This window comes from Caretta caretta, chromosome 21, assembly GCF_965140235.1.
Source record: "Caretta caretta isolate rCarCar2 chromosome 21, rCarCar1.hap1, whole genome shotgun sequence".
Classification (NCBI taxonomy): Eukaryota; Metazoa; Chordata; order Testudines; family Cheloniidae; genus Caretta; species Caretta caretta.
In genome coordinates this window covers 17,545,973-17,566,731 of record NC_134226.1, presented here as the reverse complement: position 1 = coordinate 17,566,731, position 20,759 = coordinate 17,545,973, and the positions used below count along the sequence as shown (strand labels likewise).

General features: G+C 50.6%; 1 protein-coding gene across 4 annotated transcripts in view; it reads right to left on the bottom strand.

Moving 5' to 3' along the window:
- CPNE5 (copine 5) overlaps nt 1-20,759 on the bottom strand; it is a 214,894-nt gene that overhangs the window by 57,325 nt on the left and 136,810 nt on the right. For all 4 annotated transcript variants that reach the window (XM_048826649.2, XM_048826650.2, XM_048826648.2 and 1 more), the window contains 4 exons: nt 17,254-17,295; nt 16,764-16,839; nt 13,102-13,155; nt 12,240-12,301 (listed from right to left, as the gene is read on the bottom strand). In XM_048826649.2, coding sequence (XP_048682606.1) covers nt 12,240-12,301; nt 13,102-13,155; nt 16,764-16,839; nt 17,254-17,295 — 234 coding nt within the window. The remainder of the gene's footprint in view (nt 1-12,239; nt 12,302-13,101; nt 13,156-16,763; nt 16,840-17,253; nt 17,296-20,759) is intronic.

Genomic DNA, 20,759 nt, shown 5'->3' with positions numbered 1-20,759 from the left:
GGAGTGACCCCACTGAAAGCAGTAGTGTTACACCAGTGTGAGAGAAGAATCAGGCCCCTTATGCTCAAATCCCATCAGGATCAGGGAGATGTTATAAACTAAGGTCCAGCTGCCGCTGGTGTGAATCAGCCGCTACAGTGAAGTCAGGGGCGTGATGCTGATTTAAACCCACCAAAGATCTGACTCCTAGGGCCGAAATTTGACATGTCCAACTTGAGACACCTCAGAGGCATGATCGTTAACGGCAGCTGCTGAGCCCAGGCCCCTCTGAGGAGTGTCAAGCTGAGCTGCCAGAGCACAAGGTTTGTGAGGAGTTACAGAGCAAGGCCGTAGCTGAGCCAGGCCAGGCCCCTCTGGCCCTGAGTCACTAGACTCACTAGCTCTCACTAGTCACTAGAGTCACTAGCTCTCCCCACCACAGTGCAGAGCTGGGAAAGGAACCCAGGAGTCCTGGCACGCGGATCACTGCTCCACCTGCAGGAGCAGGCTGGTCCCCACCTGTGGAGTGTTTTATTAAACCTCTAACAAATACACAGATCAAATGTATCCCTTGTCACCTCTGGACTATCATCCTGGGATGTGTGTAAAATGGCTTGACCTCCCTGTGCCTCGTGGGGCTGAGGGGTAGATAGTGCTGGCACTGAGAAGGAGTGATGGCTGAAAGGGCAGCCCATAGGCACCTTTCCGCCAGGAGCTCTGGCTTCTCCAGTCATCTCAGCTATGCCGCGCTGGCTGTCAGCCCCTGCCACAAACCAGCGTCAGCTGCTTCGTGACAAGCCCTGCCCTCAGCTGCCCAGGGAGACGCCGAACAAGGGGCCGATGCTGTCAACGGGCATTAACACCGCACCCGCCAGATGGGAAGAGACAAGGCCAAAGCTCTTGTGAGAGCAGCCCTGAAAAACGCCAAGGGGCAAAAACCCTGAAAAACGCCAAGGGGCAAAAACTAGCAGTGTGTGGGCGGGCACTGACAGTTCTGCAGACCAGGACCTGGGGGTGACAGTGGACGAGAAGCTGGATGTGAGTCAGCAGTGGGCCCTTGCTGCCAAGAAGGCCAATGGCATTTTGGGCTGTATAAGTAGGGGCATAGCGAGCAGATCGAGGGACGTGATCGTTCCCCTCTATTCAACATTGGTGAGGCCTCATCTGGAGTACTGTGTCCAGTTTTGGGCCCCACACTACAAGAAGGATGTGGAAAAATTGGAAAGCGTTCAGCAGAGGGCAACAAAAATGATTAGGGGACTGGAACACATGAGTTATGAGGAGAGGCTGAGGGAACTGGGGATGTTTAGTCTGCAGAAGAGAAGAATGAGGGGGGATTTGATAGCTGCTTTCAACTACCTGAAAGGGGGTTCCAAAGAGGATGGCTCTAGGCTGTTCTCAGTGGTAGCAGATGACAGAACAAGGAGTAATGGTCTCAAGTTGCAGTGGGGGAGGTTTAGGTTGGATATTAGGAAACACGATTTCACTAGGAGGGTGGTGAAGCACTGGAATGGGTTACCTAGGGAGGTGGTGGAATCTTCTTCCTTTGAGGTTTTTAAGGTCAGGCTTGACAAAGCCCTGGCTGGGATGATTTAGTTGGGGATTGGTCCTGCTTTGAGTAGGGGGTTGGACTAGATGACCTCCTGAGGTCATCTCTTCTATCTCTTCTATGATTCTGTGATCTGTCTTTCTGTGCTAGATGTCCCTTCCATCTGTTTTGCCTTTGCCATCTGTCTCTTGGCTCTCCTTGCTGCTGACTCTGCCTGCCTGTTGCTTTGTGGGTACCCAGGGGAAGATGTCTTGTGCTTAGCTTTGGCACTGAATCATTTGAATTCTGCTGCAGTGAGTGGTGGCCCTTTGTCTGGACAGAGCATGTCAGGAATGCTAGACCTTGCAAAATGCACCTTCAGTTTCCTGATCTCAGTTCTTACCAGAGTGTCCTCCCGACAGCCCCCCTCCCTGAAAATGGAATCATAGAATATTAGGGTTGGAAGAGACCTCAGGAGGTCATCTAGGCTGCTATCAAATCTCCCCTCACTCTTCTCTTCTGCAGACTAAATAACCCCAGTTCCCTCAGCCTCTCCTTGTAAATCATGTGCCCCAGCCCCCCGATCATTTTTGTTGCCCTCCGTGGGACTCTCTCCAATTTGTCCACATCCCTCCTGTAGTGGGGGGACCAAAACTGGACACAGTACTCCAGGTGTGACCTCACCAGTGCTGAATAGGGGGGAATAATCACTTCCCTCGATCTGCTGGCAATGCCCCTACTAATACAGCCCAATATGCCATGGGCTTTCCTGGCAACAAGGGCACACTGCTGACTTATATATTCTTATCCACTGTAATCCCCAGGTCATTTTCTGCAGAACTGCTGCTTAGCCAGTCGGTCCCCAGTCTGTAGCGGTGCATGGGATTCTTCCTTCCTAAGTGCAGGGCTCTGCACTTGTCCTTGTTGAACCTCATCAGATTTCTTTTGGCCCAATGCTCCAATTTGTGTAGGTCACTCTGGACCCTATTCCTACCCTCCAGCGTATCTACCACTCCTCCCAGTTTAGTGTCATCTGTGAACTTGCTGAGAGTGCAATTCATCCCACTATCCAGATCATTAATAAAGATATTGAACAAAATTGGCCCCAGGACTGACCCCTGGGGCAGTCCGCTTGATATCTGCTACGAACTAGACATGGAGCCATTGATCACTACCTGTTGAGCCCGACAATCTAGCCAGCTTTCTATCCACCTTATAGTCCATTCATCCAATCCATACTTTTTTAACTTGCTGGCAAGAATACTGTGGGAGACCATATCAAAAGCTTTGCTAAAGTCAAGATATATCACATCCACCACTTTCCCCATGCCCACAGAGCCAGTTATCTCATCATAGAAGGCAATCAGGTTGGTCAGGTATGACTTGCCTTTGGTGAATCCATGTTGACTGTTCCTGATCACCTTCCTCTCCTCCAAGTGCTTAAAATGGATTCCTTGAGGACCTGCTCCATGATTTTGCCGGGGACTGAAGTGAGGCTGACCAGTCTGTAGTCGTGACCTGCTGTGACCACACAGCTCCGGTCATTAGCATGGTGGGTTGTGATTTCATTAGTCTCTTTCTCTTGTTGATCACTATACTCTGCATCTTTTCTTAACCTTACTTTGAATGGTCAGTGTGATCCAAAGCCAGTGAACCCAGGGGTTACACTACAATGCACACTCACATATAAATACCATCTCACTCACATAGCTCAAAAGATCGAGGGAAACTGTCTCCTGGACAAACTGGTAGGGGTCCAGCCAAAGTGCAAACACTGTGTTGTTCGGGGCTTGCTCTCTGTTACTCAGCTGGAGAACATTATGCCCCAGTTTGGTTCAGCTCTGCCCATAGTAGACTAGTAGACACACAACGTAATCATTCCATGAGTCACAGGCTCACTGAAGTCAACAAAACTTCTGTGGTCACCAGTCCTAGCCAATATTCCCGCACCTAACGTCCCATGTCACAATGCAGCCAACAAACTGATCACCAAAGTACAGGAAATGCCACACGTGCCACTGTTCAGGGATACACAGGATGTTCCCTGCCACCAACTGTGTAGGGAAATCCTGTCTGGACCGTGCCGTGCATTCTCCATCCAGCTGATAACATCATCAACTCACTGGGGTGGACAGAATGGGAGAGAGCCCCTCTGGAACATTATCACAAATGGCTCCCTGGCTTTGGGCTCTAATATGCCTCTGGAGCCAGCTTCACAGGTTCTGGTGTGGTGTGATTCGCTGTGCAGAGACTGACCATGCCTGGAGTACCAGGGCAGCCCACTATGTGTCTGTGACACTGTGAAGGATGCTGCGCATATGCTGGATGGATGCTGTTTTTGTGTTGATACACAGATATACACACACTGCACAAAAAGAAAAGGAGTACTTGTGGCACCTTAGAGACTAACCAATTTATTTCAGCATGAGCTTTCGTGAGCTACAGCTCACTTCATCGGATGCATACCGTGGAAACTGCAGAAGACATTATATACACACAGAGACCATGAAACAATACCTCCTCCCACCCCACTGTCCTGCTGGTAATAGCTTATCTAAAGTGATCATCAAGTTGGGCCATTTCCAGCAAAAATCCAGGTTTTCTCACCCTCCGTCCGCCCCCCCCCCCCACAAACTCACTCTCCTGCTGGTAATAGCCCATCCAAAGTGACCACTCTCTTCACAATGTGTATGATAATCAAGGTGGGCCATTTCCTGCACAAATCCAGGTTCTCTCACTCCCTCACCCCCCTCCAAAAACCACACACACAAACTCACTCTCCTGCTGGTAACAGCTTATCCAAAGTGACCACTCTCCCTACAATGTGCACATGTTTTTGGAGGGGGGTGAGGGAGTGAGAGAACCTGGATTTGTGCAGGAAATGGCCCACCTTGATTATCATACACATTGTGAAGAGAGTGGTCACTTTGGATGGGCTATTACCAGCAGGAGAGTGAGTTTGTGGGGGGGGGGGGGGCGGAGGGTGAGAAAACCTGGATTTGTGCTGGAAATGGCCCAACTTGATGATCACTTTAGATAAACTATTACCAGCAGGACAGTGGGGCGGGAGGAGGTACTGTTTCATGGTCTCTGTGTGTATATAATGTCTTCTGCAGTTTCCACGGTATGCATCTGATGAAGTGAGCTGTAGCTCACGAAAGCTCATGCTCAAATAAATTGGTTAGTCTCTAAGGTGCCACAAGTACTCCTTTTCTTTTTGAGAAGACAGACTAACACGGCTGTTACTCTGAAACCTGACACACTGCACAGTTCACTCTGTTCCATGTACGCTCTCAGCTGGGCATTCATGCCTGGCCACTAGATACAACCCCCTGGCTCATGTCAGGCAGGCCTCTATCCCCAGGGGGAAGCGTGTATCTGTCTCATGATGTCAGGTTTTAAATCTGCTGGGGTTACTGCTTGGTCCCCTTTAAACCAAATCCCATCTTGCACACGCAGCTCATCCCTGACCTGTTTGGAGGGAGTGACCTCCTGCAGCCCTTGCTTCTTGCGATGTGGTCAGTCCTCTTTTCCTGCCTGCGGCACCTGTCCTGTTCAGTGCTTTGCTGGATTGCCCAGAGCCTCCCTGCAGAGATGAGGAGGTACTCCAGCATACTGCTAGACTATCTGCTGTCACAGACCCCTCTGTGGCATCTGTGGCAGGTCTTCCCTGCTCAGCATATCTGCCACCGGTAGTGCCCTTCCTACGCAGTCTAGTCACATGCATGGTAGGCACGTGGGTGCACTCAGCAGTGGCTTCTTCGTGATGGTTTGTGTGCAGATTGCATGTCCACCTGGTGTGCAGAGGAGAATGGATGGGATCAGTCCATCCTCAGAGCCCAGCCAGGAGCGCCTCTTCCGTCTGAGCACATCCCCCTCCTATGTCTGTCAGGTCTCTGCCGGCCAGTGCTGTGGGCTGCTGACTTTGCATCAGTGCTGCTCCTAGGCCTCCCCTGGGACTCTAGCTGCTCTGCAGGGCTGCAGCACATTAGGACTGGCGCCTTGCTTACCATTTGCTTTCCTCGTCCATATGCCCATCTGTGGGTCTCTAACCACTCCGATGCAGTGTTGGCTGCCTCCCGGGCTCACAGGTTTCTGACTGGTGTGTGCAGAGTCTGGAAAGATAGTGGCCATCCCTGTAAATAGTAGACAGTGGCCATCCCTGTAAATCGCTGGACTCCCCTTACATCCTTTGGCCTGGACATTTCCTTAGTTTGTCAAGGTCTGTCTGGAATCCCTCAGAATTCGACATTCCCATTCCCTCACACAGCCGGGCCTACACGCCGCCCTACACTCTATTCCTTTGCACAGCTTGTCCTACACCCCCTCACTACACCCACCACTTCTTCTCTCCCTCCCCAAATCTATTCCAGGGAAAAGGTTTCCCTTCGATGGCCTGCAGCAGATTGCACAAGGGAGCCCTGCCCCACCAGTCTTGGACAGCATCCCCATCAGCCCCTCTCTCGGGGATCCCTGTGAGCGTAATGCGAACAGCCATCACATCTGTACCATTCTGAGCCCCTCTAGTTAGCACAGAGCTCAGGCAGCCAGCTGTCAAGGACGGGAAGCAATCCAGTGAGCTCGTCAGTTGGCACAAGGTAAAAGAGATCATGGTTAATGTGACAAAACAGCCCCGTCGCTGGGGAAAGAAGGGAAACATTCACGGCTATGACAGACGTCACCGATGTCTGTACAAATGTAACATTGCCTGTTTCCGATATCATGCCAGCAGAGCCACGCGAGGGGAATTGTTGTTCTGCCCTGAGAATCACAGGGACTGGGGAAGAGGCAGAGGAGAAAGGAAACCCACTGTGACGAAGTGGGACTGTTCTTAATGTTCTCTCTGAACACTGTGTGTGTGCCTCAGTTTCCCCTAGGCATTTCTTAAGTATCTAGGTGGTGGGATAAGCTGTGCGATTGTTGCAGAGCCTTAGAGGGCAGTGCAAGGCTGTCTAGGCAGAGAATGGCCGACACCCTGTCTCCTGGCAACTGATGGCCCGGCCCTTACCCCCTGCAACGTGAGAGCTAAAGGTGTTGGAGAACAAAGGAATGAGGTGACCTCCTGGCCCAGGGAAAGGGACAAAGCCCAGAGGATCAATCCTGAAGCACTTGCATGACAGGAAAGTGATCAGGAACAGCCAGCATGGATTCACCAAGGGAAGGTCATGCCTGACTAATCTAATCGCCTTCTATGATGAGATTACTGGTTCTGTGGATGAAGGGAAAGCAGTGGATGTATTGTTTCTTGACTTTAGCAAAGCTTTTGACACGGTCTCCCACAGTATTCTTCTCAGCAAGTTAAGGAAGTATGGGCTGGATGAATGCACTACAAGGTGGGTAGAAAGCTGGCTAGATTGTCGGGCTCAACGGGTAGTTATCAATGGCTCCATGTCTAGTTGGCAGCCGGTATCAAGTGGAGTGCCCCAAGGGTCGGTCCTGGGGCCGGTTTTGTTCAATATCTTCATAAATGATCTGGAGGATGGTGTGGATTGCAGTCTCAGCAAATTTGCGGATGATACTAAACTGGGAGGAGTGGTAGATACGCTGGAGGGCAGGGATAGGATACAGAAGGACCTAGACAAATTGGAGGATTGGGCCAAAAGAAATCTGATGAGGTTCAATAAGGATAAGTGCAGGGTCCTGCACTTAGGACGGAAGAACCCAATGCACAGCTACAGACTAGGGACCGAATGGCTAGGCAGCAGTTCTGCGGAAAAGGACCTAGGGGTGACAGTGGACGAGAAGCTGGATATGAGTCAGCAGTGTGCCCTTGTTGCCAAGAAGGCCAATGGCATTTTGGGATGTATAAGTAGGGGCATAGCGAGCAGATCGAGGGACGTGATCGTTCCCCTCTATTCGACATTGGTGAGGCCTCATCTGGAGTACTGTGTCCAGTTTTGGGCCCCACACTTCAAGAAGGATGTGGATAAATTGGAGAGAGTCCAGCGAAGGGCAACAAAAATGATTAGGGGTCTGGAACACATGAGTTATGAGGAGAGGCTGAGGGAGCTGGGATTGTTTAGCCTGCAGAAGAGAAGAATGAGGGGGGATTTGATAGCTGCTTTCAACTACCTGAAAGGGGGTTCCAAAGAGGATGGCTCTAGACTGTTCTCAATGGTAGCAGATGACAGAACGAGGAGTAATGGTCTCAAGCTGCAGTGGGGGAGGTTTAGATTGGATATTAGGAAAAACTTTTTCACTAAGAGGGTGGTGAAACACTGGAATGCGTTACCTAGGGAGGTGGTAGAATCTCCTTCCTTAGAGGTTTTTAAGGTCAGGCTTGACAAAGCCCTGGCTGGGATGATTTAACTGGGAATTGGTCCTGCTTCGAGCAGGGGGTTGGACTAGATGACCTTCTGGGGTCCCTTCCAACCCTTATATTCTATGATTCTAGGAGGAGGGGCTGGAGGGTGAGTCAGTTGGGGGCTGGCTGGGGACATGGAATGAAGTGCAGACGTGGTTGTCTGGTTCACTGCCCCCCAAAACGGACCCAGCTGAGAGATCCTGTTCTCTGCACCTACAAGCTCTGTTTTAGACCATGTTCCGGTCGTCTAATAAACCTTCTGTTTTACTGGCTGGCTGAGAGTCCCGTCTGACTGCGGAGTTGGGGGGCAGGACCCTCTGGCTTCCCCAGGACTCCACCTGGGCGGACTCGCTGTGGGAAGCCCACGGAGGGGCAGAGGATGCTGAATGCTCCGAGGTCAGACCCAGGAAGGTGGAAGCTATGTGAGCTGTGTGTCCTGCAGCTAGTCTGCTCCCAGAGAGGAGACTTCCCCAGAGTCCTGACTGGCTTCATGGGGAGCAGATCCAGAGCATCGCCCGGTGACGCTATGACACCCACTTCATAGAAGATCCTTTTCAGCACAGGAGGGTCGGTATCATAATCTTCATCTGTAAAATGGAGCAGCTGAGGAACAGAGAGGGGGCATGGCTTGCCCAAGCTCATATAGACCTGAAGAGGAGCTCCGTGTGAGCTCCAAAGATGGCCTCTCTCACCAACAAACATCAAGCCAATAACAGATTTACCTCAACCACCTTGTCTCTCTAATACCCTGCGACCGACGCAGCTACACCTACGCTGCATACAAGGTCATACAGTGAGTCAGCAACAGAGCAGCCCTACCTCCCACTCCTCTAGCCACTAGGTGTCCCACCCTCCCCCAGCTGGGGCTAGAACCCAGGAGTCCTGGCTCCCAAGCCCCGCTGCGCTAGCCACTCATCTGCCAGAGCTGGGGCTAGAACCCAGGAGTCCTGGCTCCCACACAGCTGTACGGGACCAACCTTGATGCGTACAGGGAGCTCCTGTGTATGGGCTAGTGGTGAGTGGGGTGTATGAAGTCATTTCTCCAGGTTCTGGCCAAGCTCGTCACACCCTACGATGTCAGTTCCTGGCTCTCCCCAGGCTGACTGTGGTCTGGAGCCGGAGGTTAAAGCAGCAGAAGCTCAGGTGCAAAGAACACAGCCAAAGCTTCCCATGAGGGGCTGTGCGGGTGGAGTTGCTGCTGACACCTGGCAGGTAGGCCTCTGACTCGCTTACCTGCATCCTGAGGCACGTGCCCTCTGGAGCCATAGGCAGAGGGTGCTGCAGGCCTGGACTGAGGTGCCCGGAATATGAACGCACACTCCCTAGCCCACAGACACTAGTTCTGTACACAACGCCCACCCAGGAGGCCTCCCAGGTTTGCAGGAATCTGCTGCCTTGCCACAAAGTCTGTCTCACTGGCAGCCAGGAGCCTCTGCAAACTGTGCCCCTTTCTCTCCCTCTGTCCAGGTATCCCTTCTGGGTACCTATGTGTCAATAGGTCTGCCCAAGTGCAAGGAGCCATTGCAGCACAAGTGAGTCTGCCCAGGAGGGGCCCACACTACGGATGGCACTGGCAGCATCACCTGCTTCAACCCATCGCCATCTGGCTTCTGCATCCTTGGCCATCAGTCTAACCAATTTGTAAGCAGGCATCATGCCATCCCAACAGGCAGGCCAGACTACAGAAGGCCAAGAAATTAGATGCCCAGAGCATTGCACAGAGCAGCATTCTCAGCCCGTAGAACTGCTGCTGGTCTCTGATATCCTAGCCAAGCGAACCTCTGTTGCAACACCAGCACTAGTCTTAGAAAGTAGGGATGGAAAAGTCCTATTAGCCACGCAGCCCATCTCCTGGGGCCATTGCAGGACTGTATCCTTCCCTACAGGCCGTTCTCTAGTGGGAGAGTCACCCACGCGACACAGTGCCAGGTCACCCGCTATATTTGGGTCCATATATGAGTAGTCGCTAAAGGGTTAATAAATGATTAATACATATTTTAATAAACAGTTAACAAATCGTTATAAAGTCCAACAGATCTACAGGTCACTTATACCCATCGTTGTACTGATGTGATCATACCCATCGTCTAGAACACGTTTTCCTCCTCTCTGCAGCATGTTGCTGACATCTAGTAACCCACTGACACACAGACGTTGAGTAGAAAGTGACCCTGTTATTTTACAGTCTCATAAAGGGACAGATCCCCAGCTGGGGTTAAAGGGCGCAGCTCTGTAGACTTCAATGAGGCATGCTGAGTTACACCAGGGGAGGATTGGCCTAAAGATCTCACTGTTAAATTGTTAAATGCGAATACAGACTAACACGGCTGTTCCTCTGAAACACTGTTAAATTAACTATTCCCGATATTTAGCCTGAACATTCCCTCTTCTAAATTTCATCCCATTGCTCCTAGCCACAGCTCTGTGCATCCCTCTCTTCCTCCTGGGGGCCTGATTCTCTCTTATTGTGCTGGTCTCAGAGGAGTAACCCCTCCCCCCAAAGCCGAGTCGCTGGTGTGAGATGAGAACCGGGCAGCTGGTGTTTTACATCCTTCCAACCTGTGAAGCCTGCGCTATTCCCCGTTAGCTGGTGGGAGTTGGCTCTTTTAATCTTCCCACAGCAATTAATCCTTCCTGCTCCCTGACCAAAGACCCCCAATTCAGCAACATGTTTCTATTCATGTGGCAACAGTGCGAGTCCAGGTGGGGCTTTGTGCTACCACTGTAGGGAAGGACTGACACCTTTGGGTGGCTAATCTGAGAGCTTTCAACGGAGCCTAGTCCTCCCGCCGGCTCTCTGCAGGGGTGTGCATTTCACCCTTAATGAGGTGGACCCAAACCAATATCCCCTGTCTGAACTTGGGGCATTTGCAATCTGGAGCCGAATCCTGAGGCCAGAGCCTGTCTGCCAGAATCCCCTCCCAGAATTCTCTAGGCCGCGGTGTGGCAATCCCGCTGGGTGGATGGCACTCCAACCTCCATTGCCTCCCTGGGTGTTTTCCTTACGTCGACTGGGCTCCAGTGATGTCTTCTTAACAATCTGTTGCTGACAATGCTATTATCAGCAATTGGCCCCTCCAGCAGCTGGTCTGCTAGTGCAGATGGGATCAGACTAGTTTCAGCACCATTAGAGGAAGCTTGACTGAGACTCATAGCACATCAGACTGATCCCTTGATAAGCAGTGTGTAATGCTGCCCGGCCAGATGCCAGTGCTTGCCCAGGCTGCGGGCATTAGTTAAGAACTGGCAAACTAATCACCTGTTAGTTTTGCTCAAAATAGGTATTAGTCTGCTATGAATGTAGTCAGTGTTTAGACTCTGAAATGCTTGTAAGTGGCTGCATGCATTAATCTCACGAGCACTGTCTGTAGTCCATGTGATAGGGAAATATGTAAATTTTGCTTCATAACTTTGAAAATGTTTGCTCTGAACTTGTGAACCCAGGTTAAAATGAGATGGGTTCTCAAGGAACATTGCAATACAAAAGATTGGTTAACGGCCCTCTTGGACCAAGGACTTGGAAGCTGAACTAAGGAAATAAAACAAAACCACAGGAAAACTTTCCATCTCTCTCTTCACTGTTTGAACTCTGAAAGGGCCAGAGACTCTAAACTGACATAGAGATCCCCACAGGTTACCTTGGGGTCTGCCCTGAAAGACACTTTGAATTGACAGATCACTACAACTTTGTCACCTTTAAGATTTAGATGTGAACTCATTTGGGTGTACATGTTAGCTTGCTTTAACTTGTAAATAACTCTCATTTCTTTTTCCTAGTTAATAAACCTTTAGATAGTTCAATACAGGGATTGTCTTTGGTGGACGATCTAGGGTACCAATTGATCTGAGGTTAGTGACTGGTCTCTTGGGACTGGAAGCAACTTGAACATTGTGTGATTTTTCTTGTAAGTTTATCACTAAGTCCAGTTTGTCTGGGTGGCAAGACGACTGTGACTCCATGGTAAGACTCCAGAAGTTCACATTTGTTACTGGCTTGGTGAAATCTTACAGGACACACCAGCAGTTTGGGGTGCCTGCCCTGTTTACTGACAGTGCCCCGAGGTCGGCACTCATGGTCATGAGCCACTCCCGACAGCGGCTCTGTTTTCTAGTGTAGCTGGGGCCGAAGAGAATCAGAAAGCAGCAGAGGCTGGATCAGGTTTTGCCAGGCACCGTACTGTCCACTCAGGGCTTGCCACCCCTCTGCAAAGTTCAGGCAGAGTCCTTGTTTCTGGAAGGGTCGTGAATTTACGCTGGACATTGCAATGGGATTTCTTGGTAGCTACACCATCATCATCACAGGCCAACACAGCATTATTGGGCAATTCACTTGTCCTGAAACAGACAGTGGCCCTATCCTCATCTGGAGCCAGGCTGTTCAGCGCCAGGATCCTGTTTGTTTAGGAAGGGAAACCATAACCCACTTACCCTCCTTTGATGTAATCCAGGAAGGTGTACTCCGACTCCACAGTGAATGAGAGCAGCGTCACCTCGGAACCAAGAGACAGGGCAACACGTTACACAGCCACCAAGGCTGCAGGGATCACTGGTGCAGGGCTGAGTGCCGAGGAAAGGTGCTAGTGGGATGCCCCTGGAGACTACAGATTTCTCGTCAGCCCGAGGAAGTAGCTAACGTCCCTACACTGCTCTCTGGCAATGTGGGTCATGTTGGGCTGGTCGGACATTTTCTGTCAAAACTATTTTTCAGTGGAAAATTGAGCTTTCAACTACAGTGTTTTTTGGTGAAAATATCTGAATTTCATGGGAAATGTCTGCATTCCTTGGAAAATCCCCCTAGGAACTAAGACACCCCGACTTTGAAGGGATGCTGTAGCACTTCAGGGGAATTGAGATTCAGTCACTTCATGCGCCATTCTTCTCTATGCACTGGACTTCATCTCCCATGACGCCCCATGGCCAGGGACGCCCAAGTAACACTTCCCTTCTCCAAGAGGGGGGACTGCAGTGCATCATGGGAGATGAATACCGACCAAGAAAAAAGCCTGGCTCATAGAAGAGGATGGAGGCATGAGGTGCCCAAGCTCCAGCTCCAACAAGGCGCTGCAGCAGCATCTCACGAAAGCTCATGCTCAAATAAATTGGTTAGTGTCTAAGGTGCCACAAGTCCTCCTTTTCTTTTTGCGAATACAGACTAACATGGCTGTTACTCTGAAATCTGATTGGTTGGTTCTGCATGGCAGCTTGCCATTGGGAAACTCACCATCCGGGGATAATCATCTCCTGCCTTCCTGGGTAGCTTAAATCCCAAAGAAAAAACAACATCACTTACTGTTCCCGAGTTAATGTATTTCTTTTTCTTCATTTTCTTTTTGGGATTCACCACCTGAAAGACGAAGGAAATGGAAGAGACTGAATATCCTGGGGCCCAAAGTGAAGCCTGCTTATGCTAGCACAAATGACACCATTGGCATAGGTCCCTCAGCAATAGTGATGGTGGAGGTTGTCCATTTTTACCAGTGTGTCTTCTTCCTGCTCTATCTTACTGGAGAGCGAATAACCAAAACTGAGTACAGTGTTCCAAGTGAGAGGCATATGACTGATAGAAAACACTGTGAACATGTTATCAATCTGTCTTTATCCATCGCGTCAGATATTCGGACATCAGAACAAGTCTCCAAATTATCTGGATGCTTATCTTTATTTTTAGTCGGAGATATGCCCCCCACCCCTACCAAAAAACTTATCAGCAAAGTAAAAACAACCCATCTTGCTTCTGATCTTTATATAGCCATCCCTTAGCAGGGATAAGGATGGAAGCAGAAAAGCCTAAAGCAACAAATTCAGCTCTCAGCAAAGGCAATTCTTTACATCTCGCTTGAGCAGCCCTCGGGATGCCGGAGAACATAACAATGTTTCTGTTACTAAAGGGAATGTTTCCCTTCTGTGTCCCAAAGCGTGGTCCCAATTCTAGGAAAAGATTTTAGAGATTTCAGCACTGACGGTACAGTCGCAATGTGGCATGAATTGGGGGAGCCCCCACTGAACTCAGCTGATCTACAGCAGCGGAGGATGAAGCCCCATGGGAGCAGTCACCCTGTGCTGAGGTTCAGCTTGAGACACCACTTACTGTCCTCCCAGCAGGGTTTATGGAGGATGGAAACGGTGCACGGGCCCCATGCTGGCTCTCTGCAGAGGGGGATTTCACTCTCAAAGAGCACACATGGCCCCCATCATCCCAGAACCTCAGCACCTCACAATCTTTGTGATATTTACCCTTCCAATCCCCCGTGAGGCGGGGCAGGGCTATCAAACCCATTTTACAGATGAAAAACTAAGGTCCAGAGAGATGTGACTTACCCAGCATCCCACACGAATTCCATAGAGGGGGAAGAGACTTGAACTCTGTCTCCAGCTAGCATCGTGACCACTGGGCCAGCCTTCTTCAGGGCTAGACTAGCACTGTCCACATTGTTAGACCTGGAGGCCAAGTGACTAGTGATTTGGGATACCTCCATTTTTGAGCACCCAACCTGGAGACACCTTGAAGGGGTTGACTTTCAGAGGGCTGGTGTTGGACACTTTGACATCAAGTCCCTTTAAGACAGCTCAAGCTGGGTGCCCAAAATCACTGGCCTCTTTGAAAAAGCTTGGCCAGAAAGTCCACTGTTCAAATGTCCAAATTCTGCAGGACACAACTGCCCTGGCTACTTTCCACAGCCAAGCTGCTCCAGAAGGGCCCAGGTCCTTCCAGCATCTGGGATGGGGAAGCGCCCAGATTTCCTGACCCTACTGCTCATCTGGCCCTCTCCAGCAAGTCCTGGTCTTCTCCCAGCCCAGCGGCTCTGCTGGCTTCCCTGAGGCTCTCAATCATAACCAGGAACATGGCCTTTCCAGACAGCAAATTGACATTTTTGCTCTGTCTCCAAAAAGAGCGAATCTAAAATCACTTTTCCCCCTGCCCTTCATGATGATCCATTTTGATAAGGCCTTGGGAATTCATCTGGAACAAAAGGCATTAATGATTTGAACAACTTATACGCCAGTCTCCCCCTCCTCCCCTTTGCTCCCTCCCCCTCCTCCCGCTGGAGGGAGCCCCGCAAGCCTGCGATGAGACATGCTGGGACACTAATAGTGTGTCAGAGCCCATGTGGCCATTCGGAAAGCTGGCCTAGAAACATCACATCCGATGAGATTAAAAGGGAGCTGCCACAGTTAAGGCGTGGGGAGGGCACAAAGCACTTTGGGAGAGGGAAGGAAACCCAGCCCAAGAATGCAGGGGATTCAGGCATGGGATCATTGCTCGGATTTGCTTATCGCGGACACACCGGCTCTGCCATCTGCACAGAGAGTTTTAAGAACGGAGGCCCTCAGTCAATGGGGCGATGCTGATTGACAGCAGGCAAAGAGCTTGCCTGGAGCCTGCTCGCTGTTACTCTGCCCTGTGTCCCCACTTACACCTGTGCTCAGAGTTGCCCTGGCTCAGCTGACCTGAAATACGTCCCAGGTTTTACTTGCTGTGGCACGCCAGCAAATAGCCAGCCACAGCCTTGCCTCCCAGCCACATGGAGAAACACCAGCCAGGCCCCACCAGCAGAATCCATCTCACACAGGCTGCATCAGTGCTAACCCCCGGGAGTTCAGCTACACGCACTCTGTTCTGGCCATATGACATCACTAGTGGTAAACTGTGGCCAAGCTGCTGACATACCGGGATGTCCAGACTTCAGTTAGTGCAAGGTTGAAATTCTGGGCTGCAGCCCCTGGAGGGTGTAAATCAGCATAGCCCTATTGGCTTCACTTTATGCCAGCTGAGCACCTGGCCCACAATGTCCCCTGCACCGAGGTGTCTAGTGTCCTTTCCCATTGCTAGTTCATTGGATTCCTGGATGCTGAGACTGCCCCAGCGTCCTGGAAGGATCAATCAGGTGTCGCAGCCAAGGAGATATGACAAGCAGAGCCCAGTAGCAAACAGAAACATGGGAGTATCCCGGAGTAACTCACAGATGGGTTTGTATCCATGGTAAAATCCCTTTATGGTTGTACAGTAGCAATTTGTTTGTATTATTTATTACTGTCAGGAAATGTCTAATAATTGGCTTTTATACAGTATTTTCTATGCTCAGGGAGACTTGAATCTTGATTTCTGAGCAATTTCCTGCCAATGCCCTGAGTCCTGAGCAGCTGCCCTCCCTCTGTTCCAGCCCATAGCTCCCCAACCCCTACTCTGCCAATGCCCTTGCACCCTCACCTCTGCTGTTTCAGTCTTGGACTCCCCAAGACTGCCAGTTTTGCCGATGCACCTCCATCTACCACTGTTCCAGGCCCAAGTTCCTCACACAGCTTTCTGATGCCCATCACTGCTCACTGGCAGACCTGGCCATCTCCTGAGCAGGGACTCAGCTGTGTGCTGATTTTGTTATTGCAATTATTGTTATTTATTATTACCGTGGTGCCAAGACGCCCTAGTCACAGACCAGGACCCTACTGTGCTAGGTGCTGTACAAACGCAGAGCACAAAGACGGTCCTTGCCCTGTAGTCAGATGTTCTCCAAGTTAGGAGAGACCATCAGACTCACCTCCCATGTGATGTCAGCATGCGGTGAATCCAGGCTGTCCGAGGAGAGCAGCCAGTGTGTGACAGCAAACTGATTGGGTGGCATTTGATACCATTGTCACTCCCTTTCCACAGGTACAAACAACTGCACAACGGACTAGGCAAGCATTAGTCCTGATCTCACAATGGTGTCACACTGGTGGTGACCACTGGCCAGACCCTCAGCTGGTGTAAATCAGCATAGCTCCACTGGACATTTGCCAGGTTACGCCAGCTGAGGATCTAGCCCAGGAGTCACTCCTGATTTACACTACCTCTCAACACTGGAGTGCACAAGGCTGGTGGAAGGGACGTGGCCCAGAACAGTGGAGGCCTGGCTGCCCAGAGCTTGGCTAGCCCCCTAGGTGGGTTCTGGGGGTGCCCCGTCTGTCACTCACCTCGTAGACGTTGAACTGGCTTTGCCCGCGGGCCAGCTCCCGGTAGCTGGTTGTGAACTCCCCAATGAAGTCGTGGCTGTGCATGGAAAGAGAAGCTTTATGAGAAATTCTCTAGTGATGGATTGTCAGCCTGGGAGTTGTGCCCAGGTGTCAAGGGGCCATGACCACCCTGACCTTCCCATATTGCTAAGTGGGGGCAGGGTCCTGGGGGGAACCACCGCTGTAGAGTTCACTCAAGCTCCTTCTTCCCTCCTCGCTGTCTCTTTCTCAGTCCCCTCTCTTCTCCTGTTGTCTTTCCCTCTCTGCTGCACTGGAATCACTGACAAAGCATCTCTCTGCAAAGAGAACGAGTAATGTCTGCAGCACAATGGCCCTGATCCTGCCCCGGATGGAATCACTGCAAAGCCCTCACTGGCTTCAGTGCCTAGCCTGCTCTGGCATTTTTGAGGTTTGTATTGGAGGCTGCATAGATCTAGTGAGTCCCCCTTACCTGCCATCCCGATCCCAGTCATACACTTCCACCTTGATGGTCCTGCAAGACACAATGCCAAAGTTATTGCCAGAGTCAGGGTGGGACGATTTCACTAAAGGATAGATCAGATCATCCCTCTGCCCCCACATGCACAGCCTAGGCTAGCATCAGCATCTTCTCTGGCCCTTCACTCAATGCTGCTGCAAGAGTCTTCTACTGTGCAGCCTGGAAGAGTCTTGTCCATTCTCCATTGCCTCCCAGGTCTCACCTAAACACATTCCTACTTTCCTGGTCTATGGCCTGTAAGTCCTTCATCCCTCTGCTGGTCTGGGCTATGTACTGCTCCTCGTCCGCTTTCTCTGTACACCTTTATCCTGCCCTCTCTTCATTGCCTCTTCAATAAGGCAACCCGGCCTTTCTTTTCAAGCCCTCTATATATGAGACTATAGTTAATGGTGCCTCACCAGGGGGCTAGACTAGCTGGCCTCTTGAGGTCCTGTCTGCCCTACATTTCTATGGTTCTGTAGGTCTCTAACCATTCCCATCACCAGTTCTGGGCCAGGCCTAATTCTGCAGCCCCCTTCCGGAGAGTGGTATTAAAATAGCTCAGCACAGAGTTTCCAGTGGAGTTTGGCACAAGCGTGATCATCATGGATTGAACCAGGGCCCTCCAGACCTAAAAGCAGGAAGCGCTCCAGGGGAAAGACTGTCACAAACTCCCACCCCGACAGATCAGCACAGCTCTAACACACCCTCGCTCATGATGGTTACGCAAAGGAGCAGAGATTATTGCACGAACCCTCCAGCCGATGTGGACAGACATGGGTTAGAAGCCCGTGGCTGCACCCAGTGGGTGGGGAAGGAGTTAATACTCAAAGCGCTGTCTCAATCAGGGAAACAAAGTGAGGGGGTGGATTGCGTGTGTTGTCTCCATCTGTGACTGGCTTGGCCCTGGTGTCTATGTTTCCATGGCAACTGAGGCTAAAAATACACTTCCAAAAAAATGGTGGTATTGGCGGGGGGGGGAAGAGGGGGGAAAGACCCACGCAACAGTCAAAACAAACTAATTAAATCTCCAGCGCAGGAGTTGGAATGATAATTAAAAATCATCTTAATAATTTGTTTGGACTTTCTTGGAAGCAGGCGAACGAGTTAAGTGTGTGGGGTGAACCCACCGTGCTGCAGAGACCAGCAGGGCCACACAGGAGGGAGCTAGGATTGTTCCAGGAGCCATGGGTCACTAGGTGCAGAGTGCAGGCTGGTGACCGCTACCCTGAGATCTCCACAGAGCTGCCCTGCCAAAGCGGATCAGAGAGCAGGGGATATCTAGCCTCAGTTTCCCTCAGTGCCCAGTACCAGCTACTTCAGAGGAGGGGGCAGAATCTCAGTGGATAATTATGGAATAACCTGCCCATGCGGGAAGCTTCTTCTTGGCCTGTATGGCTAGTAATCACTTTATGCCCTTAAGCAGCCGGGTTTATAGAATCATAGAACTGGAAGGGACCTTGAGAGGTCATCTAGTCCAGTCCCTGCACTCATGGCAGGACTAAGTATTCTCTAGACCAGTGCTACTCAAAGAGGTGGTCTGCAGACTGGGAGCCATCGGCCCAAAAAAAAAAATGCCGGTCCCCCACATCAGATAGCCTGAGAAGCACTGATCTAGACCATCCCTGACAGGTGTTTGTCCAACCCGCTCTTAAAAATCCCCAATGATGGAGATTCCACCACCTCCCTGGGCAATTTATTCCAGTGCTTCACCACCCTGACAGTTAGGAAGTTTTTCCTAATGTCCAACCTAAATCGCCCTTGCTGCAATTTAAGCCCATTGCTTCTTGTCCTCTCCTTAGAGGTTAAGAACAATTTTTCTCCCTCCTTCTTGTAACAACCTTTTATGTACTTGAAAACTGTTCTCATGTCCCCTCTCAGTCTTCTCTTCTCCAGACTAAACAAACCCAATTTTTTCAATCTTCCCTCATAGGTCATGTTTTCTAGACCTTTCATCATTTTTGTTGCTCTTCTCTGGCCTTTCTCCAATTTGTCCACATCTTTCCTGAAATGTGGCACCCAGAACTGGACACAATACTCCAGTTGAGGCCTAATCAGCGTGGAGTAGAGCGGAAGAATTACTTCTCGTGTCTTGCTTACAATACTCCTGCTAATACAGCCCAGAATGAGGTTTGCTTTTTTTGCAACAGCGTTACACTGTTGACTCATATTTAGCTTGTGATCCACAATGACCCCCAGATCCCTTTCCGCAGTACTCCTTCCTAGGTCGTCATTCCCCATTTTGTATGTGTGCAGCTGATTATTCCTTCCTAAGTGGAGGACTTTGCATTTGTCCTTATTGAATTTCATCCTATTTTCCTTACAGAAAAACCTGCCTCATCTAACGTAACTGTCAATTTCTTGCTTAGTGGGAATGAGGTCCAGTCGGTGCTCACTATAGACGCACAGAATGCAGACAGAGTGCTGAGAAAAGGGATACCCTGTCTTGGAGGGGGTGGTGAATGCGCTTAGCAAGCGTTCAGCCTCAGTTAGGTAAATATTAGCACCCTCTTTTTACAGGGGAAACTGAGGCACAGAGCGGCACTGTGATTTGCTGAAAGCCACCCAGCAAATCAGTGACAGAGCCCGGAATGGAAGCAGCGTCCCTGACTCCCCATCATTCCTGCTCTGCCCCTTAAATCACAGCAGATAAGTTGATTAATGAATCATTGTTTCCATTAAAGATGAGCCCAGTGTCAAATGCCCCAGGAGCTGGGTCTCCCGCTATTAATTATATTCTTACCACTACAGGATTGTAAATCATGATCTAAGATCCTTATCTGGCCCCACCACCTCATAATCGTTACTGTATTTACCTTCAACACCCTGGGAGGTAGGGCACAGCTGTTGTCCCATTGTACAGACGGGGAGCTGAGGCCCAGACAAGCCAGGGGCTAGATTCACAGAGGGATTTAAGCACCTAACTGCCATCTTAGGCCCCTAAATTGAACATTTATGTGCCAGTGGCTTTAACAACCCCCTTCTCAGCTGCCGCCTGGCCTGAAGGTGCCTAAAGTTCCAAGGTGACTACGTTTCCACAGGTAAAAGTCCTTTGGGTGCCTGAATTCCAGCAGTTGAGCATACGTGCAGTCTGGACGCCAGCTGGCACCAGACCCCAGCAGAATCCCTTGCCTGCTTTGCTTTTAGGTGCATCTTATGCGGCCTTTTCAAACCCTCGGCAGCAAGGTTCAGAGCCTGGTCAACGGGGTCGGTAGCAGAGCCCGAGCCACGATGCCAGTGCGGCCGTTCCTAGCACCCTAGCAAGAGCCCTCATCTGTAGAGCTGGGCTCATAGACTTGCTGCTGCAGGTTTGACAGTACAGGGCAGATGTACCCTTCGGGGCCTGAGCCAGTAGCGGTGCTTGGAGCAAGGGATTTAACTTGGATCTTCAGGGTAAGTGCCTTAAAGCCCGGGCTCTAGAGTCTCCTGCTGTGTGGCCCAACGGAGAGTTAATTAGTTATACCCCATGGAACACTTTA